Raw genomic sequence first — 26,387 nt, 5'->3', positions numbered from 1 at the left:
AGCTCTTCCATCAAGTGATACTCTGTCACACTCATATAGAAAATATGTATTGTCTTTCTACTCAATGCATAGCCACCACATTAGCCTTTTCTAGATGGTACTTCAACTCAAAATCACAATCCATTAAGAATTCCATCCATCTTGGTTAATGATTATTTAACTCTTTCTTGTCTACCAGGTGCTTTGAGCTTTTGTAGTCACTAAAAATCTCAAATTGCATACCATATGGATAGTGTCTTCAAATCTTTAAGACAAACACCATTGCTGCTAGTTCCACATCATGGGTGGGGTAATTCTTCTCATGAGGTCTCAATTGTCTAGATACATATGTTACCACCTTGTTATCTTGCATCAATACACAATCCAAACCTTTTAAAGATGCATCTATGTACATTGTATAGTTGTGATGGTTCAAGTATAGTAAGGACAAGTGTTGTGGTCAACTTTGTTTTCAAATCTTGAATGCAACTTCACACCTTTCCGTCCACACAAAAAGCTTGTCCTTCTTTATCAGGTTAGTTAATAACATGGCTATCTGAGAAAAGCCTTTAATGAAATGGTGGTAATATTCGGCTAATTCCACAAAGCTTCTCATTTCAGTCACAAACTTGGGAGTTTCCTATTTCAACACTACCTCTACTTTACTTGGATCCACGGCCACACCTACAGAGATACTACATGACTTAAAAACTTTACCTCCTTCAATCAAAACTCACACTTGCTCAGTTTGGTGTACAACTTGTTCTCTCTCAATATTTGTAATACAATATGAAGGTGTTTACAATGCTCTTTCTCATTCTTCGAGTATATGAGGATATCATCAATGAAGACTATAACAAACCAATCTAAATAAGGCCTCATACTATCCCACTATTACTTTGCTTTTCCTTCTAATAGAACTTTGGCAACTTGCAGCTTCTGCTAGGAATTATAATTCACTGTACTCAACAAGGTCTCCAATCAGCCCATTCAAGCCTCTGCTTCTATAGAATTTAGACTATCCTTGAAAGTTGGAGGGTTGAAGCGGCCTATATACTTCCAAACTGTTGTTATAGGAATGTCGGGTAATACCTTAGTAACTTCTTGTTCATTCATTGTTTCGTGCTCATTTGATTGGCCTCTGTTATGTCCAATATTATCACCATCATGATGACCTTTCATCTCTGGAGAGATCTCAGCTTTTTTGTTACTTCAGTTATCTTTTATTTTTCTAACCCGCTCATCAATAGAAAGAGTCACAGCTTGTAACTGTCTCAAGATCTCATCATTAGTCTGATTAGGTTGGCTATTGCCATGAGGTGGCTAGCGACTTTCCTCACCAGTATCAATAGTACGCCTGGTACTTACCATTTCTCCCCACCTAAGAGTAGAACCCCATAAGGTTTTTTGATCTCTGGTGCATTCCATATAGTCTTGATGACAATATACAATCATTACACTTAAGCTTCCATTCTATTTCTCTCTTTTTCTATTTTTCTTAAGTGTTTCCCTTTCCTTTTTGTGGGGTTCTACCCTTAGGTGAGGAGAGATGGTAAGTACTAGGCGTACTATTGATGTTGGTACAAGCTATTATTTTTTCTATTAATGAGCAAGTTAGAAAAATAGAAGATAACCGAAGGAACAAGGAAGCTAACATCTCTCAAGAGATGAAAGGTCATCGTGATGGTAATAGTATTAGACATAATAGGGGCCAATCAAATGAGCAAGAAATAGTGAATGAAGAAGAAGTTGCTGAGGTATTACAAGACATTCCTATAATAATAGTTTGAAAGTATATAGGCCGCTTTAACCCTCCAATTTTCAAGAGTAGCTTGAATTTAGTAGAAGAAGAGGCTTGGTAGACCGATTGGAAACCCTATTTAGTACAGTGAATTGTAGTGCCTAAGAAGGTGCAGGTTGCCAAGGTTCTATTAGAAGAAAGAGCAAAGCAATGGTGGCGTAGTGTAAGGTCTAGGGATGACAGGAGAATAGTTTGGAATAAATTCAAGAATTTTTCTTTGATTATTTCTTTTCAATGGAGGTGAGATAATAGCAGGAAGCAGAGTTCTATGCCCTTTAACAAGGGAACATGCATGAAGATCAATTCATTGCCCAATTCACACATCTATCTAAGTAGAGGCTTTTTCACATTAATATAAAATATATAATTTTATTTTTTTATAATATAAAGACTAATTTTTTCAATGGTTCAATTGTAAGAATTTAGTTGTATCAAATTGAAGCCTAGAAACTAAGCTATAATCGACTTAAAATTATAAGAATTGAGATACCTGAATTAAAAGTTTAGAGACTAATAAATTTCAAATGAGAAAAAAAATGAAGAGATTAATTTTTGAAAATTTTTTTTGTCTTCATCAGTTATTAGCTAATCTCATTACATTAATTTTTCACATTTTTGCTCACACCTTTTTTCTTTACAACATACTACATCAAGTTTATAATATAAAAACTAGTTAATTAATTTTAAAAAATAAAAAAATAAAAAATTACTTAATTATAATATGTGTTTGATAATTTTTTTTAAAATATTTATATATATTATTATATTATACATTAATTTATAAGTCAGACATATCAGTTTAAAAAAAAGATAAATAATATTTTAAATTGATTCATTTAACTTTTCTAATCTCTTTAGTTTAGTGAACTAATTTTATATTAAGAGAGTGTTTGGTTTAATAAAAAAAATTTTCACATAAATTAAAATAAATTTTTTTACATATTTATTTTGTATGTTGTAAAATTATTTTTAAAATTATAATTTAGTTTTAGAGTAGCAACATTGTTATTCAAGATAAAACTCGTGTGTTCACTGTTCAGGAATCTGACTCATCGATGGCTGGCTGGGAAGCTTCAAGCTAGCCGACAGAGAACTTTTACATTCAAGATTCGATGCACCAAATCAAACATCAGTGTCTTGACCTGCGTATCCTTCAAATCGTCCGTATAAACATTAAAAAAAAATCCACAAGAGAAAAGGCCAAAAAAACAAAATGAAAAACACTTGCACACCTCTGATTATTCATTAATTATAAGTCATCTATTTAATAATTATTCAAATTAAACTCCGATTACAGAGTAAAATTGTCTTGCTATTAAGGCTAACTCTTCAAGTTTCGATGCTTGACCCCAAAGAGAACAGATGAAACGAAAAATCGTTTCGAGTTATTTCTCTCTCAAACTGTCAGCAAATACAGATAAAGTCACTGTGGAGGGTCCATCTTCCTTCAACGCACGAACAGCTTCAAGTTTCAAGGCATGGATTCTCGCACGAATCTCATTGCTTTCTTCTCCTTCCATCATCAACCTCCTTATGGCTTCTGCAATATCTTCCTTCTCCACAATCCCATTCTTATTGTCGTTTACCTTTGGCCACACAGCCACCTTTAGTCCATTGGTCAGCAAAACGGCGTTCATCCTCTGTTCTGCAAAAAGTGGCCACGGTATAAACGGCACGCCATGAACAATACCTTCAAGCGTTGAGTTCCAACCACAGTGACTTAAGAATCCACCAACTGAACCGTGTCTAAGAATTGGAATCTGTGGTGCCCATGAAGGAATAACCAAACCTCGTTCTTTAGTTCTCTCCAGAAACCCTTTTGGTAAGAAATCAAGAGGATTCTGATTTGAGGTATCAAGATAAGCAGCACTAGAAACTTTACTTGGGGATCTCAGAACCCATAAGAATCTTGTTTCACTTAGTTCCAATCCGTGAGCCAGTTCATTGATCTCATCTTGAGACAGGGTCCCACCACTCCCAAACGAGACATAGAGAACAGATTTAGGTGGGTGATTGTTCAACCATATTAAACAATCGAAGCGATCTGATCCGTTTGTGTCGTTGCTTGACCCACTTTGTATAATGGGTCCGACAGGAAAAAACTGAGGCTTCTTCTTCTTCGTCGTCTTGTTCTTCCCTTGGATTTCTTCTCTTAAAGATCTTATGGTCTCTGGTTCTAATTCTTCAAAGCTGTTGAAGAGAACTCCATCTGCAAGACTGAACTTTCTGGATCGTTCTAGAAACATCTTGTAGGCTGAGCTGGACCGATCCTGAAACACCGTAGGAAGATCTCTCCCATGAATCGGAAGACAACCTGGAATCTCTACGGGTTCCTTAAGGTCTCTGAACTCTGAAGAAACCGTTTCATCCAGAAGTAATGAATAATAATAAAGTGAAAACACCATAGCAGCTTGTGGAAGGTATATGTAAGAGAAGACGTTGAGTTCTGAAGCGAAGGCTAGAGAATCTACGGCAAAAATATCAACAACAAAAGCTGCGAGGCCATCTCTGGATTTCATGGACTTCAGTTCGTTGTGGATATATGGAAGTGATAAAGTCACTGTGCCTTCGATTTGGAATGCTAGAATATCGGGTTGAGAAATTCTCTCTTTGGGAATTGGTTGGAGTAAAATGTAATGGATGTTTGAAGGAAGAGATTGAAGGCAGGCTATGGAGGAAGGCGAGTGAGATCCGAAGGCTGGAACGATGCAGGTGACATGAAAATCTGGATGAAGATGAACAAGTCGCTTGGAGAATTCAAGAATCGGAACAAGATGGCTGAATCCTGGACTGGCTATGACGGCGATTTGAGTTGTTTTCTCCATTATGGGTTGATTAGCTCTCAATAAGGCCTTCCCTTTTGTGCTTAAACGCTCTGCATATGTTTTTGTAGAGAAGAAACTGAAAGAATTGGATTCTCTCCACTATCCTTCCCATCCTCTTCTCCTCCACTATCTTTCCCATCCTCTTCCCCTCCACTGTCCTCCTTTTCTCTTCACAACCATTAGATCAAAACTCCAATAATCCAGATTTAATATTTTATAACATTTTATAAAAATAAATATTATGATAAAAAATAAATAAATAAATTTAAACTGTTAAAATCTAATTTGAACAGTTCATAACTACAGGCTGTTATGATGGAGCAAATTTTTTTTCAATTCTTTTATTACAATTGTGAACTGTTCAGATCATATTTTAACAGTTTAAATTTATTTATTTATTTTTTTAATGACATTATTTTTATAAGATGTTAAATCTGGACCATTGGAATTTTGATCCAATAGTTGTGAAGAGAAAAGAAGGATAGTGGAGGGGAAGAGGATGGGAAGGGTAATGGAAAGAATCCAAGTCCGTGCTGGGCATGTTGTTGCATCCCCACGTTAAACCAAGCGCTGGGTGCTGTTACGCACCGCCATCTGCAATTGACTCCGGACTTAGATTCTTAGTGGAGAGAATCCAATTCCATGGTACGCGCCGCCATCTGCAATTGACTCCGGACTTGGATTCTTAGTGGAGAGAATCCAATTCCATGCTACGCGCCGCCATCTGCAATTGACTCCGGACTTGAATTCTTAGTGGAGAGAATCCAATTCCATGTTAGGCGCCGCCATCTGCAATTTACTCCGGACTTGGATTCTTAGTGGAGAGAATCCAATTCCATGTTACGCGCCGCCATCTGCAATTGACTCGGACTTGGATTCTTAGTGGAGAGAATCTAATTCCATGTTACACACCGCCATCTGTCGGAGAGAATCCAATTCCAATTGACTCCAGCTAGACTCATGGAAGCCTTGCGTTTGAACTTGCGTCATCCTGATTCCACCAGCTGCCTCTCCTGACAGTGTCGAGGGAGTTAATCTTAAAATTAATTTAAAAATGGGACCATGCCTCCGCTTGTCTTATTGATTTCTGCTTTATTTTTCAATATTATATATCATATTTACCCTATAAACTATATTTGTTTCCTTTCATTATAGGGACACCTGGAACTGACTTCAATACTTGCACAGAAATCTGTGCCTTTTAAATACAATTTTAACAATTTAGATTATAACCTACGTGAAAAAACTATAAATACACAATCATACTTTATCTGAAGTATTTTCCTATGTATATTTAATAATGTGTAGGTCATGAGCAGTAACTTTCTATAGGAGAACCATCCTAGTCAATTTCGGACTTGGATTCTCTCCATTACTCTTCCCATCCTCTTCCCCTCCACTATCCTCCTTTTCTCTTCACAACCATTGGATCAAAATTCTAATGGTTCAGATTTAACATCTTATAAAAATAATGTCATTAAAAAAATAAATAAATAAATTTAAAATGTTAAAATATGATCTGAACAGTTCACAATTGTAATAAAAGAATTGAAAAAAAATTTGCTCTATCATAACAGCCTGTAGTTATGAACTGTTCAAATTAGATTTTAACAGTTTAAATTTATTTATTTATTTTTTATCATAATATTTATTTTTATAAAATGTTATAAAATATTAAATCTGGATTATTGGAGTTTTGATCTAATGGTTGTGAAGAGAAAAGGAGGATAGTGGAGGGGAAGAGGATGGAAAGGATAGTGGAGAGAATCCAATTCTTGCACAGTAGTGGGTTGGCTTTGATTTGGATTAGCTTGGGCTCAGATACAGTTAAAAAGGGAGGTTTAAAATACCAATGGTTCAGTGTATGACGTTAGAAGTGAGTATTTGATTTTTCAGTTTAGTTTTGGATGATAATTGAATTAACTAAATAATCAAATAGAATTAATTTTAAATACTAAATTGAAACCTATTAACCAAATTAATTGAAACTGAATTAACCAAAATATTTTGGTTTGGTTATTCTGTTAACCGAATATATAAATGTCAAAATGATTTTAAATTAAAAAATATAATAAAACACAATTACAACCATTAATTAATTATATTTCATTATTTCATATGATTTATTATAATAATATTTATTATAACCATATTTATTAAATATAAATATATTTAAAGAGCTCACTTACACCCATATGTATTTATTATAATAATATTTATTAAATATAAATATATTATACATTTGTTTCGGTTTTTGGTTTTAACCGAATTTTTTTAATAACTGAACTAGACACTAAAAACCGAATTGTTAAAAATAAAAACTGAATAGGTAATCAAAAATTGAAATAATCGAATCACAAAACTGAAACTGAATTTATTCTGGTTCGATTTTCAGTTACGGTTCAGTTTTGCTCCCTTCTATTTAGTACTCATATTTAGTATTCGATAGTATCTCGAACTGGATTGTCTATGTATAAAACAGAAAAACCAATGGTTTAGTCCAAAACCCAAAATTAGAAGACATTTAAGTGGATATTTATAAATTTTATATTATTATTACTTTTTATTAGGAAAAATGACATGAAAAAAACAAACCTTGAAATTATGGAATGCCAAATTGATACACTGAAATTCAATAATTCCTCTTAGGTGTGAAATCTCAAAATGGGATTTTAAAATTCAAGAAAAAAATACTTCTTTTTTTTTTTTTTAAAGAAAAAAGAAAGTTCTCAAGACCATGGGATTTTGATTTACTATCAAAGTATTGCAAAATAATACACATGCGCGCGCGCACATGTATATTATATATGATGACTATATGCTAACTACTTCACTTTGACTACAAGTCATTTATAACTTTTTGTTTAGCTATTCACTTATATTTTATTAGCTATTAACAAATTTTATTAATAATTAACAATAACAATGCCTCTCTTTTAAACTTTTGTTTAGCTATTTCTATATTTTATTAACTACGAACAAATCTTATTTAATAATTAACAATGCTACCAATTTTGCAACTTTTGTTTAGTGATACGTTACGTCCATTTCATTGGTTATTTATAACTTTTGTAATTAAAGGACTCCATTGATTTATAAAAATTTTAAAAAAAAGACATGATTTTTGATTGCTGAACAAGAGTGACACTCTCGTTCCGTAATGAAGGAAAGAAAGTGTCATACAAAAAGGGCACTACAATATTAGTCAGGTTGCTACGCCTTGCAATAATTCTACATAAAACTACTAAACATATAGGAAGATCAATTTCAAATAATTTGTTTTTCCAAACTGAGTTCAGTTAAATTTTAAAGTAACTAAATAAGAGTTTGGAACACCCTAAAGTAATTCAAATGAAATATAAACAAGCGTCACCAACTCTCTACTCCAGTACAATTTTACAATTATCTAATCCAATTAAATACACTCAAGAACATTTAATTCTAATTAAGCACAAACAAATCCGTCAGGAACTTTCTTCCCACAAGAATTAACAACCAAACTAAGAGCAACAGGAACTTTGAGATTATTTCCCAGCACATTGGCTTTAATGGCTGTGCACAGACACAGTGCAGCTTCAAGATCTGCAAGGCCCTTCACAACAGTGCAGCATTTCTCACTTGGTTTGCTCCCAATAACCTCAGTCACTAACCCCAACCAGCTTCCACAGACCCCAAACTTAAGTGTATCCATGGGGCATTTCTCTGCAGCCTTCGATGCAGAAGAAGAAGATGAAGAAGAACAAGAAGTGTTTGGAGGGCACGCGAGATTGTAACCCGCAACACAATGGAAGAAGATAAGGAAAAATGAGAGGATAATATTTGCAGATAGCTTTGGATTCATCATTTTCTCTCACTCACTTGAAGTTTATGTTATGGCTTTGGAATTATTTTATAGCTCTAAAGGATATTATTGTGACTATTTTGCTTGTGGAAGTTGTGTGGCTAGGTTTGAACCGTATATGGATATGGTTGCTGATTTAGATTGCTGTGTTGTTGGCATCAAGCACGAGGAAAAACCACAGCTTTTGTTATATAAATCATTTTCCGTATTTTGTTTTGTTCCCTTCTCTTTCTTTTTCCTTAAAATCGTGTGAATTTGATTTAAATGGTGAACAGACATAAACTAATTCCCTTTTTTTTTTTTTTGTAGCATAAGTTGTTGGTTTACGCCTAGTTCACCCTTGGTAAATTAAAACCCAAGCCCATCTAAGTTTGAAGCGCAAATAAGCGTGGAAAAAAATGTATGACGCAAAAGTCTTGTACTTTTCCTCTCTCCTTATTTTAAATCTTTACGTAAAAGTCTTGTACTTTCCCCCTCTACTTATTTGAAATCTTTATTATGAGTCCCACAAGTATCGTGAAGTTTATAAGTTTAAGAGATTTTTCTTCCTAATATGTTAGTCTTTTAGGATAAGACTTTCCTTTCGATCTTATACTTATCACATTGGTGATTTCATTAAGACTCAACCAATCAAAGAGAGCCACCTGCAGAGGGTTTTGACCAATAGGAAACAGAGTGAAATGCCGTAGAGTTGAGCACCCGGGAACTTTGGCCTTCGGGGGAGTGCATTGTTATGAGTCCTACGCTAGGGAGTCTTATAAGTGTTCTAGGGTTTATAAGTTTAATACACTCTCTCTTATAATAGATTAGTCTTTTCAGATTGAGAGCTCTCCCTTTAAACTTACACTCATTACAATCTTGGTGGGATCAATTTTACTTAGGGCTGCTCATGAAACGGGATAGGGACAAGCCCATCCCGATAAATAAGGATGGGACACGAAATCTGTCTAATGTCCCGTCCTGTCCTGTATTTTTCTTTTGTTTTTTTTAACATTTTTTGCCTTGCAGGTAGAGCCGGGAATCAGGGCCGGCCCTTCAAGGCTGGCGGGCTTAAAAGGGCCGGCCCTCCAGAGCTGAAATTTTAAAAATACTCCAATTTGCTAGGCCCGGCCCTTAAACTACAGGGCCAGGGCCGGCCCGCGGGCTTTTGGCTCGTTTAAGAAAAAATACTATTTTTTATATTTATCATATTTTTTATAAAAATATAAAAATAAAACAATGAAATTATTAATAAAAGACATAAATATGAATAAAATTAAGTAAAAAATATAAAATATTATCATATATAAATATTCATCAACATCTAAGAACATCTAAAACATTCATTAACAAGATAACAACATCTAAAAGTTTTATCTATAATGCAATTGTGCAATAAATAAACACTATCATTAATCTTTTGAAACTTCATCATCACTATAATTAATTATTTTTCTTCATAAGTATGCTTTTCTTTCGTAACAAAAATATCAAGTTTTTCTTCTTTATAAGAATTTTATTTTTAAATTTTGCAATCTAACTATTATTTTACTTTAATGTGAGAAATACTGTTGTTGAAACTCATGAATTTCTAATTCAAATTATAGAATCACAAGTTATATAAGTATAAAAATATTCTATTATCAAATATATATATAGTTTAAAAATATCAACGCATATAATATAAATCAAATCATTATTAAAGTCCAAATTAATCCATTTTTTAAAAATTTAATTGATAAATTATTGTCTAAAACTAAATTTAATTTTAAAATGATAATAATAACTAAATATTTGAAATATTATTAACAATGTAAGAAATTAATAACATTAATATTATATAAAAAATTAAAAAATTAAAAAGATTATAAAAGGGCTTAAAAGGGCCGGCCCGCGGCCCTCCAGGGCCGGCCCTTTTAAACCCTCGGCCCTCCAGGGCTTATTTCTCATTTTAAGAGAAAAATATCAAGCCCGACCCTCATAATTTCAGGGTCTAAAAGGGCCGGCCCGACGGGCTCGGCCCGTTTTCCCGGCTCTACTTGCAGGTGGGCTGTTCAATGGATCTTTTTTTTTTTAATTTTTAATTTTTGGGCTTGACCCTTTTAAAAGTATCTTTTTTGTTTCTTTGCTTAAGGGATCTATCTGAAGAACAAAATAGCGTTGTGGCTGATTGGGTTGGTAATGGTACGTGGGATTTTTCAAAGTTGCTTCATGTGGTTCAGGTCAAACGTTTTTGCTAGCCTTACCAGTGTTATGCCCCCTTTTGATTCTGCTGGGGAGGATGTTTTAGAAAGCTTCAAAGGCTGGTATATTCGGTATAAAGAGTGCTTATTTTCTTATCGAGGAGAATCCTACTACTCTCTATAGCTCGATTTATAGACTTATTTGGAAATGGAGAGGTGCTGAAAGGGTTCGGGTGTTCATTTGGAGAGTCCTTCATGGTAGACTTCCTGCAAATCTTTGGAGTAGTAGATGGTCCAATGTTCTACTTTGTGCTCTTAATGCCTCAATGATGTGGAAAGCATTTTACCTGTTCTTAGGGACTGTGACTATGCAAAATCTGTGGGGAACTCTCTTGTGGATCATAAATATGTGAATAGATTTTTTTTCCCGACATCTTTGAGAGAGTGGATTAATGCCCTAATCTTCAGGTAAACATGGGTCTTGATGGGAATGATGATTGGAATTTGGGCCGGGGATTTTCATTATGGAAGCTTTGGCTTTGGAGGAATAAAGCAACTTTTAATGCTAATTTTGTAAATCCTATAGATTCTCCTGCTGTGATCAATCATAGCTGGCAGAATTTTACAGTTGTGACTGAACCAATAAAACATGCTGTGAAGGAGTCTACGGCTTGCTCTGTTTCTTGGTCTCCTCTACCTCAAGGATGGTTCAAATTAAATGTTGACTGTGCTGTTTCAAAATCCTCCAAGAAAGCTGGTTGTGGAGGTGTTATTAGAGACCGTTGTGGGAATTGGATTGTTGGTTTCTCTTTTCAGATTGGTTCATGCAGTGTGTCCTTGAGGCTGAAGCTTGGGCCATATTTAAGGGCCTGAAGTTAGCTTGGGATTTTGGATTCAAGAAGGTTATACTTGAATCTGATGCAAAGGCTTTGACTGATTATCTAGCTGAGAATGATCCCACCTACTGCTGTAGCCTTTTGTTGATGCAGATTCATAGTTTGCTGAAGTACAATTGGAAGATCAAGCTGTGCTCTATTGGAAGGCAGGCTAATGAAGTTGCTGATGCGCTAGCCAAACAGGGGATCTCTGTTTCCTTCTATTTTGATATCTGTCCGAGTGATATGAGAATTTTAGTGAAAAAGGATTGTTTGGGTTTTAATCCCAAGGAGTTTTCTTTAGGTTGTTTTCTGATGTACCAAAAAAAAATAATGATAATTAGTAGCATAATAATTCTAGAATTTATTTGGGTTAATGCAAATTTTTGTCCCTTAAGTTTGTCTTCATTTTGATTTTAGCCCATCAAATTTCAAACCATAAGTTTTGGTCCTTCAAGTTTATTTTTATTTATAACATTGGCTTTTATAATCTAATAAAAATTTGGACCATTTTGCCTTTTGAGGTACCAAAACCTATGGTTTGAAATTTGAGAGACCAAAACCAAAATAAGAATAAATTTGAGTGATTAAAATTTATAGTAACCCTTCTTTTCACCATTCCGAGCGAAATTTTTTTTCCCTTGATATGTCTGAATAAAATATTTCTTCCTGCCTTTACCACCAGCTTAATAAGCTGCATTATAGCAAAAAATTAAAATTTTCTAAGCTGCTTCTCTGGACTACGCTTTGAAGAAGATGACGACATGAATTATACATCTTCCAATACAAAAAGTTTTGCATTTGGGGAAAATTAGTATTTAAGTATCCAACAATTATAATATGATAAAAAAAAGAAAAATACTACTACCCCATTCCATCTCAATCCTATTTTTGGTCTAATTTTGATTTGTCCCGTTTCAAAAAATTTTGGGACCTGTCCCAATATGGTCGGAATCACGATAGGCCTACTTTGAACATTCTTAGTTTTACCTGTAGTCACGTGGAGTGTGTATATTGGCGTATGGGAGGCTAGAGAACAAAATCTACTCTCACATTGGAACTCTCTCCACAAGTATAGTGTGTGTATATTCTTTTGCCTAATACGTATTTTTTCAAAAAGGAAAAAAAGTGTTCTGTTTTCGATGATCTCATAGGAAAATTATAATTTCCTAACACAGGTTATTGCACCAATTCTTAAACGATTCATTTATAGACTATTAGCATATTTTACAAGAAACCTTTAATACACCTCAATTTTTCCCACTTCCCAAATGTTTTTCTTCTCTTATTTCTTTTATCACTAGATTTTACATAAAATGAGTGAAATTTTCATATCTCATTAGTAAAAGATAGTGCTGTTTTCAATTTTTTTTAATGATTTTTCAAGAAATTTGCATATAAATTAAAAAGAAACTACACAAATTGTAGAGTACCTTTTCTTTGAAAAATCATAAAAAATTGAAAATAGTACCTTTTTTGTCCATAAGATATTAAAATTTCATTCATTTTATGCAGAATTTAATCATAAAAAGAAGCAAAAAAAACATATTTGGAAAGTACAAGAAAATTGAAGGGTAATAAAAAGAGCAGCAGAGATGGGGCAGTTGACTCCCAAATTCGATTCAGCTAGTGTGAAAAAGCCTTTATGCCGCACTAGCGGTTGTTGGACGCAAACGGGCAACTGCTGTGGGCGTCACAATTGACTATTTAAAGGCCAATAGTTGATTAGTAGCAGATGGAACAACCAGACAATGTTTTCCACACAATAATCGACCCGTTTGCAATTCTTATCAGTCAGCTGCTCTATTTAGTTAATTGGGCATACATTATTCAACGTTCCAACTCGGAATTCGACAAATGATCTACTGATGATAGAATTGTACGTGATAAGTGTCTAGTTTGTCAATAAAACAAGTTTTATATTACCAAAGTTATTATTATTGGTGTAATAGGGTTAATATAATACTCTTCCGGTCCTTAATATATAGCGTAATTATTGAGTTGATTTTGGTACTAAATATAAGAATTATTTCTCATATTTATCAGTTTTTTCTAAATTATCCCTATGGACATTCCCTTAACCATAATTAAGTAGAAGAGGAAGAAAAGATATTAAGAAAGATGATTATGGTGTTTTAGGAAAAACATGTTATATTTCTTATAATTAATTAACTTATATAACTTTCTTAATTTAATTAAATTAGTTAAATAGGCTTATATTAAAGACGGAGGAGTATTTGGTTTCTCAAGTTTGTTCTCACTTTTAATTTAGTTCCTTAAGGTTCAAACCATAAGTTTTGGTCTCTTAAAAGACACAATAGTCTGAATTTTTATTAAATTATAGAGACTGATGTTTTAAATGAAAAGAAACTTGAGGGATGAAAACTTAGGATTTAAAACTTTAGATATCAAAATCAAAATAAGAGCAAACTTGATCGGCCAAAAATTATATTAACTTGTTGTAATGTGTTTGTCGTATATATAATCAAATCGTGTCAAAATGTCGTAATGTAAAATCCATATTATTTTACTATTAAATTTCAAATAATTAAAGCCTTTTCATTTGAAAATTTTTCATAAGGAATGATTTGTTTTGGAATAGATAAATCCACCGTTAAATGAAATAAGTTCATGTCAAAATGATATTTAGTTTGTGAAATATTGTAAATATATAATGGTGATCAAAGTTCAAGCTAGGATTTTTGAGAAAATCCCTATCGACCCCCTATCTTTTAAAACATATATTTAGACATAGAGAAAAAAAATTAATTCTATGAAAGCATAACTATAACTACTCTTAAATAGGAAACCTTTAACATGTATAATCAATATGGATATTTTAGATAATAAATTATAAATTTGGAAGATAAAGTAGGCAAGGTTTTATATTTATGATCAAATCCAAATTCTAACTGGCTTTCACATCAAAGATAGGAAGTAGTAGTATAATATCAAAACACATTCGATATGCAAACAAGCATATAAGTGACATACATGTCAAACATTAATTTCCTTTTGCTTGTTTATCCAAGTAATAGCAACCTTTGAATTTTGAGTTATACCGTCATAAAACGTTACTTTGAGTTCCATGTAAATTAATGAATTATTATGTTTGATGAACATGATGGCCGCCGAAATTTATGACTCCAATTTCAACTAAGATCGAAGAATGAGAGGGAAGAAAGTGGAGAGAAGAATATGAAAGAAAAGAACTTTCATTTTGACTCGTATGCAACCAAATGACAATTCAGGAAGATTCAAAGAATTTGCAGGCGAACCATTCATTTTCCCCATAGCATGTTTTTTCACATACTAAATAGATTAACAAACTTTGTTGCCCACCAAAGCAATCGATAACTTAGAAGAAAAGCCAATTGCTGAGAGCTAAGTTCCATGGAGAAAAAAACTCACATAGCCGTTATTCCCAGTGCAGGACTCACCCATCTTGTCCCACTTATTGAGTTCTCCAAGCGACTTGTTCAGCTATTCCCAGATTTTCATGTTAATTGCATCATTCCCACACTTGGGTCTCCTTCCTCTTCCTCCATAGCCTACCTTCAAACTCTTCCTTCAAATATACATTCCATTTTTCTCCCACCAGTTCATGAAAAAGACATTATTGCTCACCAAAACGATCAGCCAGTTCATATTGCAGTCCAAATTCAACGGGTAGTGACTCTCTCACTGCCATATATTCGTCAGGAATTGGAATCCTTGAGCTCAAGAGACGGCCTTTCAGCTTTGATTGCTGATCCTTTTGCCTTGGAAGCACTAGAAATTGCTTCCGAACTCAATATATTATCTTATGTATACTGCCCCTTTTCTGCCATGGCTTCATCTCTTTACTTGCGTGCACCAATGTTGGAGAAGACAATCTCTGTGGAGTTCAGAGACCTACAAGATCCCATAGAGATGCCAGGCTGTGTGCCAATACAGGGAAGAGATCTCATAGACTCTCTTCAAGATCGAAGCAACATAGTTTACGAGCAATTTCTTGAGCGTTGCAGAAGAATCAGTCATGCTGATGGAGTTCTTGTTAATAGTTTCTCAGAATTGGAAACTGAGACAATTAAAGCCTTACAAGAAGAGTTCAAAGGAAAGCCCAAGATTTACCCCGTAGGACCCATATTACAAAGTGGGTTATGTAGTGAGCAAGATATTAACGGATCGGATTGTTTAAAATGGTTGAACAATCAAAATGCCAGATCAGTTCTATATGTTTCATTTGGGAGCGGAGGGACAGTGTCTCAAGATCAACTTAATGAACTTGCTTTCGGGTTGGAACTAAGTAGTAAGAAGTTCTTATGGGTTGTGAGAGCCCCAAGTAAAATTGCTAGTGCCACTTATCTTGGTTTTGAAAACAGGAATCCTTTAGATTTCTTACCAGAAGGGTTTTTGGAGAGAATCAAAGGCAAAGGTTTGGTCATTCCTTCATGGGCACCTCAAATTCAAATACTTAGCCACAAAGCAATTGGTGGGTTTTTGAGTCATTGTGGTTGGAATTCCATTCTTGAGAGCATACAGAAGGGAGTGCCATTGATAGCTTTTCCATTGTTTGGAGAGCAGAGAATGAATGCTGTTTTAGTAACCAATGGCCTGAAGGTGGCATTAAGGCCACAGGTTAACGAAAATGGCATGGTGAAAAGGGGAGAAATTGCAAAATTGATAGAGAGTTTGATGGAAGGTGAAGAAGGTAAAGAGATTCGTGCAAGAATGAAGGATTTAAATGATGCTACTGCTAATGCACTGAGTGAAGAATTTGGTTCCTCTGCAAAAATACTCTGTCAAATGGCACTCAAGTGGAAAAATTTTGGTGGGATTGAAAAATGATAATTTTTTTTAATATTTTGGTTTTGTTTTCCAGTTATTGATTCTAGCTTACTGTTTCGTATTGGAATATTAAATTTGGTTCTTGGTCAATCCAAAATCAGAAAAATTGTTGTGGGGAAAGAAATAGTAGAAACAAACTTTTATTGCTTTTGTCGAATATTTTTTATTGTCATTTCCATATTTATTTAGATTGCTAGTAAATTTTATTGAAGCGAAAAAACTGTCTCCAAAAATCAAGATCGTGGGTAGTGACTCTGCCACCTTAGGTGAAATTGTTAGAGGAACCTAATAATTATACTCCTCCGGTCCTTAATATAAGACCCATTTAACTAATTTGATTAGATTAAGGAAGTTAGGTAAGTTAGTTAATTATAAGAAAAGTGACACATTTTTCCTAAAATACCATAATCATCTTTTTAATACCCCTCTCCTCTTCTATTTGGTTATGATTGAGGGAGTATCTATAGGGGTAATTTAGAAAAAATTGATAAATATGAGATATGGGTCTTATATTTAGGACCAAAACAACTCAACAATTGGGTCCTATATTAAGGACCGGAGGAGTATAATTTATAAATTTTTATACTCCTCTGGTCCTTAATGTAAGACCCATTTAACTAATTTGATTAGATTAAGGAAGTTAGGTAAGTTAGTTAATTATAAGAAAAGTGACACATTTTTCTTAAAACACCATAATCATCTTTTTTAATACCTCCCCTCCCTCTTCTATTTGATTATGGTTGAGGGAGTATCTATATGGGTAATTTAGAGAAAATTGATAAATATGATAAATGGGTCTTATATTTAGGACCAAAACTAATTCAAGAATTGGGTCCTATAGTAAGGACTGGAGGAGTATCATTTTTCTTATTTTGTTGAGTAGTGAAATTGTTAGCTTATAAATGTTTGTTGAGTAGTAAAGTCATTTATAGAAGTTGTATAATCATATCATTCTAACATTTCGCTCTGGATAAATAATACATTAAGAATTAGATCACCAAATAACTTGATTAATTTGTTTGCATGATAAAAATATATTTATTAGGCCAATAGATATTAATCCAAGATGGCAAAAAAAAAAAAACATAAAACAAAAATTAGTCTAAAAACTTTATCCATAACTTTATTAATTAAGCGGGCAATCTGCAATTATCTCTATTTTAAATTCAAATAATGTGCATACGCCTTGACATTTATGATCTCTCGACCCAAATCATCAAAACTCTTTAATGTAAAAAGAAAATAAAGAAATATATTTATTCAAAAATAGGATCAATGGCTAAGAAATTATCATCTAATTAAAATTAAACCACGGCTATAAAAAAACAAGGGGAATTTTCAATAATTGCAGCTTTATTCTAACGTGGATATAGTTCAGTAATTGATGCTTCATTTACTGATTGTTGAATAGAGTTATTTCCTCCTTCATTTGATCTTGTTGCTTCTGAACTGTACTCCCTTAAATGTATCTCTGATGAACCTCTGGTGTTTATTAAAAGTGGAGGCTTTGAAGGAAAGGGAAGAGAGGAAGAGTAGCTATTCAGCATAACTACAACTGAAGCCATGGTTGGCCTATCAGCCACATTTTCTTGAACACATAATAACCCAATATGGATGCATCTCATTATTTCATTTCTTGAACCATTGTTTAATATAGGATCTGCTAAATTGAAAGCCGTCCCGTCTCTCCAATTTTTCCATGCCTACAAAAAGTTTATCATCAATGATAAATATTAATCCCAAGCTACTTTTACAATTACATGTGAGCTAGTCATGATACATAGAACAACCACAACAACAAAATCTTGTCCTACTAAATGGGGTCGGCTACATGGATTGTATAAAGCCTTGAACTCTATTAACAATCAAATATTTGGTTAGGTTACTAAATGAAAAATCCTGCTTAATAATTTCATTGAGTGTTCTCTTTGACTTTCTTCTACCCTACAATCTTAATTTTATGTGTATGTATTGAAAGATGACAAATACATGTATGCATGAGTGAAAAGAGGAAAGGGGCTTACATAGCTTAATAGATCATGGGCGTTCTCTTCATCAAAGACACTGTTGTTCTTTTTGCCACTTACAATCTCTAGAACCAATATGCCAAAACTGAAAACATCTGATTTGATGGAGAATTGTCCATGCATTGCATATTCTGGTGCCATATATCCACTAAATGTCAAGATAATAATGAGCTTAGTTAGATGTGTTAGTTGTGAATAAGTATTGTGATTTTTGATTGATAATAAGGCTAGCGATATACTTACTAAGTTCCAACAATTCTGCTGGTATTGCTTTGAGTTTGGTCAACAACAAATAGTCTTGCCATACCAAAATCTGATATTTTGGGATTTAACTCTTCATCTAAAAGAATATTACTTGCTTTGAGATCTCGATGAATAATACGTAATCTTGAATCTTCATGAAGGTAAAGAAGGCCACGAGCAATGCCTCCTATGATTTTGTGGCGCATAACCCAATTCAAATGAACACTCTCATTCGTATCTGCAATATTTTCATATCTATTTAAGGCTATGATCCATTGAAACTACGTCTACAATATGCATTTTGATTTTCCTCCAATATAAACGAAAGAATAGAAGCACCATGCATCAAATTAAGACAAAAACATCCCTATAACTTACCAAACAATAAGTAATCAAGGCTTCTATTGGGAAGAAACTCATATACCAATAGCCTTTCTTTCTTTTCCAAGGAGAAGCCCAATAATCTCACTAAATTGCGATGTTGGAGTTTAGCCACCAAAAGCACTTCATTTTTAAATTCTAAATCTCCTTGGCCGGAATCCATGGACAACCTTTTAACAGCAATGTCTTGCCCATTTGGAAGCTTGCCCTGCATTATTTATTAGAGTTGGGGCGTGCAATTATTTAATCAATGCCAGACTACACGCACACTCACACACACATGACAATTTAATGTTGTTTACCTTATATACTGATCCAAACCCTCCTTGTCCAAGCTTATTGGCAATAGAGAAGTTATCTGTGGCGAGTCTTATGGTGTTGAAATTAAATTGCAGTGACTCAATTGGTTTAATTTCATCATCATCATCCTTTGCTTCAGGTTGATCAGCTAAGAAAAAAGTCAAACAAAAGATGTACCTGAACTTCTTTATCCATTATCATGATAAAAAAAAAGTAATTTTTAAAAGTCCTATTTAAAAGTACTTTTTCACAAATCGAGATAAACTTTTTCACATATTTATTTCGTATAACGTAAAAGCATTTTTAAAACCATAGTTTTGATCCAAGCAACCCCCATTAAAATTAACAATGTTCAAAGAAAACATTATTTTGGCTTACTTTCAATTGTTTTCTTCGATCTCCGAACCATAAAATAGATGCAGATCAATACAAGAATCGCGATAAAAGCACCAATAGACACAGCCACGATTATGACTGTTCTTGATGTACTGTTGCCATTTCCTTACCCCCAAAAAAAACAAAAGAAAGATCAGAAGCCAATTAACATATTTATTGACAAGATACAGAGAGAAAATTGCAAAAACAAAATTCATACTATTTAATACTCCTTCTTTGTATAAGATAGTAATAACTGAATTACATAGATAAAAATTAGGTTAATATTGATTAAAGGTAATATGTGTATAATCAATAAAGTGAGACTAACCAATAATTAATTTGGAAAAAACAAAAAAAATAATACTAAAAATGTTAAACAGGATATTAGTTACTCTTATAAATATGTCATTTCTAAATAAATTTCTCATACATATAGAGGACGGAAGAGTAATTGCTTTAATTGCTTCTTTGCCTTGAAAAAAAAAAGGAAATTTCTTTATTAATTTAGAAAGAGGAGTAAGTACTTTCTGGGGAAGACAAAGCTTTAGGTGAAGCAGAAGTTCCTGCCATGACATAAAAAGAAAGAGGGAAAAAAAAACTTATGCGAATTTGGGAAATAAATCACGTTTGTTGATTATTCAAGTTAATTAACTAACATTGGATTCCTAATTAAGCATAGTATTAAACTATACAGTGTTACGTTAATCAACATGGGATGAGGTACTATTTACCATGTGAGCACACTTTACAAATTTAACATAAATAATAATTGCCTGATGGCAAGAGTTTAGATATGATATATATATATATATATATATATATATATATAAATGAGTGCTATTTAGCATGTGATAGTTAGGTAATAACTTATATAAATAATTGTCTTTTCACTCTGAAGTTGAGGTCGCATATATATGTATACTCACACAATTGATAGGGAAAATTAACTACACTATTTATAACTCATAAAATGATCAGTTTATTATTTAATTAGAAGATATATAAACTGATGTATGGACTATGGGTTATAAGTCTTATCTATTGGGAAAAAGATACAAAAATATCTCACAGATCTGTAAATAAAATTCTGGGCCTTAAAATATCTAATTACTTACAGTAACGTCCCTAAGGAGTTGTCCTGGATTAAATTTTATAGTAAAATTACTTAAATATCCTTAATTTGAAATTTGAAAAAGGAAAAAAAATGGAATGACAACAAGTTTAATAAGTAAAAAGTTTAATTTATCGAATAACAACTACAACTAAGATAGTAATAGCCAATTTCACAAAAATTTCGTAGAAGGCAATTAAGTCATTTAAGAAAAAAAGAAGTTATAGCATAGTCCCAAAATAATTGAAAGGAATTAAGCTATTTCCAGTGATCATTTTGGAATTCTTATATATAAGTTGTCCTTGTGTATGATTTCTCCCTTTGTCTTTTTCCCCCCCTTGTATAACTCAGAATATTCTCAAGTTATTTTAGACTTTGAAACTAATATCTGTTGGGAGCGTTAAAGTTAAAGTTCTTCTAATAAGTATGTTTTCCTGTATTCGAACTTGTGTTCTTCTTCTTATGGAAGCACTTACCATCTTAACCAACTTGTTGGTTGATTTCTCCCTTTGTTATTATTTAGCATTAAATGAACATACTACCTTCGGTCCTAATTATAAGACCCAGTTGACTAATTTGAGGAGATTAAGGAAAGAAGTTAAGTTAGTTATTTATAATAAATAGGTATTGCCTTTCCTAAAATATCCTTACTAATAAACTATATTGGTTAGAACTACAATTATTAGAAGGACTATCTTGGAAAAAAAACATAAATATGAGAGACAAAGTGGATTTGGGTTTTATATTTAGGACCAAAATAAAAGTCAAACAGGGTCTTATATTAAGGATCGGAGGTAGTATATAGATTGGCATGGTGATCAAATAGAATATTTTTAAAATACACATGGAAGTATCTATCATATAAAGATCAACAGTACCTTGTGGGGAAGACGTGTTGGATGGTGAAGCAGCTGGAGGAGATGAAGATAATGAATCGACAACCGCAACATCATAGAATCGAAAATTCTCATATCTAACATTGCAACTCAGTTTGATAATCCTCCCACCAATCTTGTTGTTACAAACCCTGGGAATGCTCGCAATCGCCTTCTCCAAGCAGTCGCCGCAATCTTGCTCAGACAAATCAGGAATGCACTGAGCAAGACCATACACAGTTTGAAACAAAGCTGCCGCCGTACCAGCGGCAAACTTACGACGAGTATCGCCGGCAGCGGCTTTACTTCTCAGCCTTCGCATTAGACCATCAAGAACTTCATTGTACTTGTCGTCTGTTGCATTATTTCCGTTACACATGTAGTATAAATAATTAGGGTCTTGGTTTATCCCAGACATGGAACGATTAGCGTATCGTAAAATGCACCCATCATTGAATCCATATCCTTCTTTCTGATTTGGGCATAGCTTTCGTAGAAGGATTGTGGCATTGTTGAGGCAACTACGACAAGAATCTGGCTTAACATCTGCTCTACACAGTCCAAGGGCGTTGACCCTATTAGGGTTTTGGCCTTCAGAGGAAGTGTAGTAGCCATAATCAATTTTTGGGTCGGAAGTGAGATTAGAAAGAAGGGTTTTAAGGTTTGTGTCGTAGGAACTTGTGTTTGTGTAGTTACCAGCACTATTGAAACACAAATGATGTAGAAAGTTTTGCTGTGCAGTAGTGAGAATGATGAAATGAGAAACGAAAGAAAGCAGAGCGATTGAAATAATGATTGTCATCAAGAATGAATAGTTGTGACAAATTAATGCGAGGCTGCCAAAAAATATCAATCTAATAGGTAAGAATTTGGCTTATAATTCACAAGATTGTAAGTTCAAATCTTGTTGCCAAGGATTTTGCTGGTGCACCTTTATCTGATAAGTTCTTGAAATCTAACTTATCTAAACTTTTCAAAACCATAAGAGACTAACACAAGGGAGGAGAAGAAGAAGCTTTAGGATGCGATTTTGGGCTGCTAGTACGTTGTTGATACAAAGGCATCTTCGGCTTGCTTCTTATATTACTCAAGTCAACAAGTCAATTAAAAGATACAAACACGTCTTGGAAAATTTCATATATATATATATATGTATGTATGTATAGTCGGCACCCACTGATTTGAGAAAACTGAAAACGACGTATGTGAGATGAGTTACGTGGCCGACATGCCTATTGAGGGAAAGTTGACCGAAATTTCTCATATATCATTTGATTATTTTAGTACTTCCCTTTTTATTATTTTTATATAGTGTTACAAAAATTTAATTAACCAATTATTTTATAGATTAATATAAACTATTATAATTATTAACAGATTATACATAGGCGGCCAAAAACTATTAACAGATTATACATAATTGATAATCATGCGAAGTTGCGAAGGCCATGCATAGACTCTTGATATGCTTTTTGAATATATTGAGAAATTGGAAAAATGGGGTGAGAAGAAGGAACTTTTATTAATAAAAATAAAAAATAGTCATAATCTCTTTTTTTTTTTTGGTATACATAATCTCATTTCATCTCAGGACATTTTGTAATTTGCGTGGGCCTGGCTACTGTAGTTCCACGGGATACAATGGCTTCTTCTTTTTTTTAATCATAATTGTTTATAACAAAGGAAACATGTTGGGTTTCGGTGAAATGAGTGAGTGCGGAACCCAATAAAAAAGTTGGTGGTGGATATAGGATCTACAGTGGAAAAGGTACGCAGAGGAATATTAAAAAAACTGCAAATTCAATTAACACAAATTATAAAATGACTAGCATGCAACTCAGTAAAAATTTTACGTTATCTTAAACGTTAATTTACACAAATTACAAAGTTTAAATACGAGGTAATAAATTTTTATTTATATTTGTAGTATGTGTAAAAGCAATAAACTTTTGAAAAAAAAGTTGTTATTAAAATGAATTTAAATAGACAAATTTTGAAATAAAATATTCTATGTAATTTTTTCATATAATTAATTGAGAAAAAATGACCTAGTTCAGAATCTACAATTTATCATCTATAATCTACATTGTACCTTCCATGATTTTGCACTTCTTCCATGTCTTGAAATCTAAGTCAAAATTTTCCAATTAATTTGCTTACTAGGTCCTTCCCCCCAATCTTCTTCTCTAAAGTATAATTTATAGGACAAGAAGGAAAAAGGTTCCATAGGGCTGGCACATATTGAAGACAAGCCGCCGTTACTATATATGTTCAAGTTGACTGTAGAATATCAATAGTTGTTTCTTTAACATTGTCTTTTAATTATTTGTCCACAACTTCAATTTCATTGCACCTTCGTAGATCCTGACACTTCTTCCAAACACAAGTTGCCGATAATGCTTGACTTGGACAAATCTTCAGCATTGGTGTGCTGTGTGATAAACATAATTTGTTATTCAATAACAAGTAGACATTGGAAATATTAAAAACACAGAGATAGACTCAGAACTCAGAAAAGAAGTTTTTTTTTTTTGGGCCATGAGAAGACAAGCTAATTAAAATATTGACATTGGTTACGCATTCAAATAATCAAATAAATAAATGCCAACCAACCTCATGTAATGCCGGGTTATCTGGAGAGGTTAAGGATATCTCGGTTATGGCTATAGTTATATTACAAAAGATCAAAATTAACAAGTATTTTTACACTGTTTTTTTAAATTCATGAGTGGCTTGTTCTTGTGTATGATCCGATGTAACATACCGTATAGTTCATGAAAAATAATGTTCCATTAATGGAAGATTTTTTACGAAAGTGGAAGTGGAGATGAGGCGGGTGGTTGAAGAAGAGGGGAGGATAACGGTAGATAAGAGAGACAAGTGAGGGTCAGTGTAAAAATGAGAAGGACAAAGTTGTCATTACATAAAATAAATAAGGGAAGGATTGTTTAAAAAAAAAAAATCAGCTTCCTTGAAAGTGGACCACTTCCATGGTGGAATCGTGCACACAAAACATTCAAAGAAAACTCAGTTCCACTTCATCTTCCAATCGTTTCTTCCCAATTCCATGCTACTAGATGAGGTTTGAGAAGGACTTTTGCAAGATGAGGAATATCACTTGCAATATAAAGAAAAACTCTAATTCATGATCACATTAGCAATTGTTAGAGTGTCTCTATGTTTTCTTTATTAGAAGAGCAGTTACTAATTTAATGGGTTGAGGTTATTGGCTAACCAGGATCCAACCCGCAAATCTCACGTATTTGGAAGCTTTCATGCCATTAGGCTACAGTAACATTGGCTGTTAGAGTGTCTATGTACATGCTTTGTGGGTAGTTTAATTTGTGAGATGAATTAGCTCTTGAGAATTACAATAAAAAGAAGAAAAAGGATAATACATCTTTGTGTTAAGACACTACAAAAAATTAAACTTTCAGTGATGACTTTCAGCGGCGACAAAAGAAGTCGCCGCTGAAAATATGACTTTCAGAGGCGACAAGAAGTGTCGCCGCTGAAAGTCAGGTCCTTTTGCGGCGACAAAAATGTCGCCGCCAAAAGTGATAGTTACGGGAGATAACACATACTAGGAAGACCGCAGATGGCCAGTTAGAGTGGGTGGATCCGCGATCTGAAGAGATTCATGTATACATAATATTTGTCCTTTATGTTTAATTAAATAGTTTTATTTTTTTCATTAATGTAATTTGTAATTTGTCACTGTAGGATCGCATGCATGAGCTCGTTCAGCAGCAATCCTTAGAGAGTGATGCTCGAATGACCTCTGATGAGATATTGACAGCTGTTTTTGGTGAGAGGTCAGGATATGTTAGAAGAAAAAGTTATGGAGCAGAGCCTCGAAGGAAGAGACTTCACTCTCAATCTAGTGATTCACTTGAGAATGTACGCACACAGTTGTATGAAGAGTTTGAAAGAAGATTTCAGGAGGAGCGAGAAAAGATGGAAGCAAATCTTGCTGCAGAGCGAGAGAGGATGGAAGCAGAACGTGCAGCAGAGCGAGCAAAGATGGAAGCAGAGTGTACACAACTTGAACAAAAGATGGAGCAACTGATGGAACAGAGAATACAAGCTCAGTTCACTGCTTTCATGCAAAAGATGCAGTTAAATGCTCCTGCAGATACCCCTACTTCTAGCGTCCCTCCTTCTACATAATTTTTCTTTTGCATTATGTAATGTATCCTTTAATTGAACAATTTTTTTTAGTTAAAGACACAAAAACACTTTGATGGTTATATAAATCTTATCATTTAATATATTATATTTGTGTGTTAATTACTTTATTTTTATTAAACCTTTTGATAATATTTATCAGGAATATAAATAAAATTTTTTGCATAATTAATATATTATAAAAATAATTAAAATCACAAAAAAAGGGTAATCAACGGCGGCATTTGTCGCCGCTGAAGCTTGTTTTAGCGACGACATAAGTGTGGCCACTGATTATGGCTTCAGCGGCGACTTTCAGGTCGCCACTAAAACAAGCTTCAGCGGCGACAAAAGTGTCGCCGCTAAAAAAGGATTCAGCGGCGACAAAAGGGTCGCCGCTCTGAAGCCACAATCAGCGGCGACATTAGTCGCCGCTGATTCTTATGTTTCGGTGGCGACTCTTTCCCGGTGGTAAACTCTCACCTTTCAGCGGCGACGAAAAGTCGCTACTGATATGACTTTCAGCGGCGACTATTTTTGTCGCCGCTGATAAGTTTCAGCCACGGCCGCTGCGGCGACGACTTGGCAGCGA

The 26,387-nt window shown here is 33.7% G+C and overlaps 4 protein-coding genes across 7 annotated transcripts in view; 1 reads left to right on the top strand and 3 right to left on the bottom strand.

Annotated features, from left to right (window-relative positions):
• Window positions 1-3,018: 3,018 nt before the first annotated feature.
• On the bottom strand, window positions 3,019-4,648 carry LOC114713022 (hydroquinone glucosyltransferase-like). The gene has a single exon (XM_028897608.1). It carries the CDS (start codon window positions 4,603-4,605, stop codon window positions 3,166-3,168), a length of 1,440 nt encoding a protein of 479 aa, XP_028753441.1. The 5' UTR covers window positions 4,606-4,648; the 3' UTR covers window positions 3,019-3,165.
• A 3,402-nt stretch (window positions 4,649-8,050) lies between these two features.
• On the bottom strand, window positions 8,051-8,449 carry LOC114713013 (putative lipid-binding protein At4g00165). Its single transcript, XM_028897589.1, has one exon. It carries the CDS (start codon window positions 8,447-8,449, stop codon window positions 8,051-8,053), a length of 399 nt encoding a protein of 132 aa, XP_028753422.1.
• Window positions 8,450-14,876: 6,427 nt separating this feature from the next.
• Window positions 14,877-16,313, top strand: LOC114713012 (hydroquinone glucosyltransferase-like). Its single transcript, XM_028897588.1, has one exon. The coding sequence runs from the start codon at window positions 14,877-14,879 to the stop codon at window positions 16,311-16,313; it is 1,437 nt and encodes a 478-aa protein (XP_028753421.1).
• A 1,358-nt stretch (window positions 16,314-17,671) lies between these two features.
• The window catches only part of LOC114713018 (cysteine-rich receptor-like protein kinase 10), a 31,329-nt gene continuing 22,613 nt past the window's right edge, over window positions 17,672-26,387 (bottom strand). The window contains exons 1-7 of one of the 4 annotated variants that reach the window (XM_028897595.1): window positions 21,632-22,431; window positions 19,643-19,765; window positions 19,267-19,412; window positions 18,962-19,172; window positions 18,584-18,821; window positions 18,338-18,488; window positions 17,672-18,016 (exon numbers count right to left, since the gene is read on the bottom strand). In XM_028897595.1, the coding sequence (XP_028753428.1) occupies window positions 17,672-18,016; window positions 18,338-18,488; window positions 18,584-18,821; window positions 18,962-19,172; window positions 19,267-19,412; window positions 19,643-19,765; window positions 21,632-22,430 (2,013 nt within the window). In that variant the 5' untranslated portion in view covers window position 22,431. Of the gene's footprint in view, window positions 18,017-18,337; window positions 18,489-18,583; window positions 18,822-18,961; window positions 19,173-19,266; window positions 19,413-19,642; window positions 19,766-20,166; window positions 20,430-21,631; window positions 22,432-26,387 lie in introns of those variants that run through there. The other 3 variants (XM_028897599.1, XM_028897596.1, XM_028897598.1) reach the window with 3 other exon arrangements.

This window comes from Neltuma alba, unplaced genomic scaffold (assembly GCF_004799145.2).
Source record: "Neltuma alba isolate B1F8T4 unplaced genomic scaffold, ASM479914v2 tig00011409_pilon, whole genome shotgun sequence".
In the NCBI taxonomy this organism is placed as follows: Eukaryota; Viridiplantae; Streptophyta; class Magnoliopsida; order Fabales; family Fabaceae; genus Neltuma; species Neltuma alba.
Note: the sequence above shows the minus strand (reverse complement) of the source record. Positions and strands in the feature narration are given on the sequence as shown.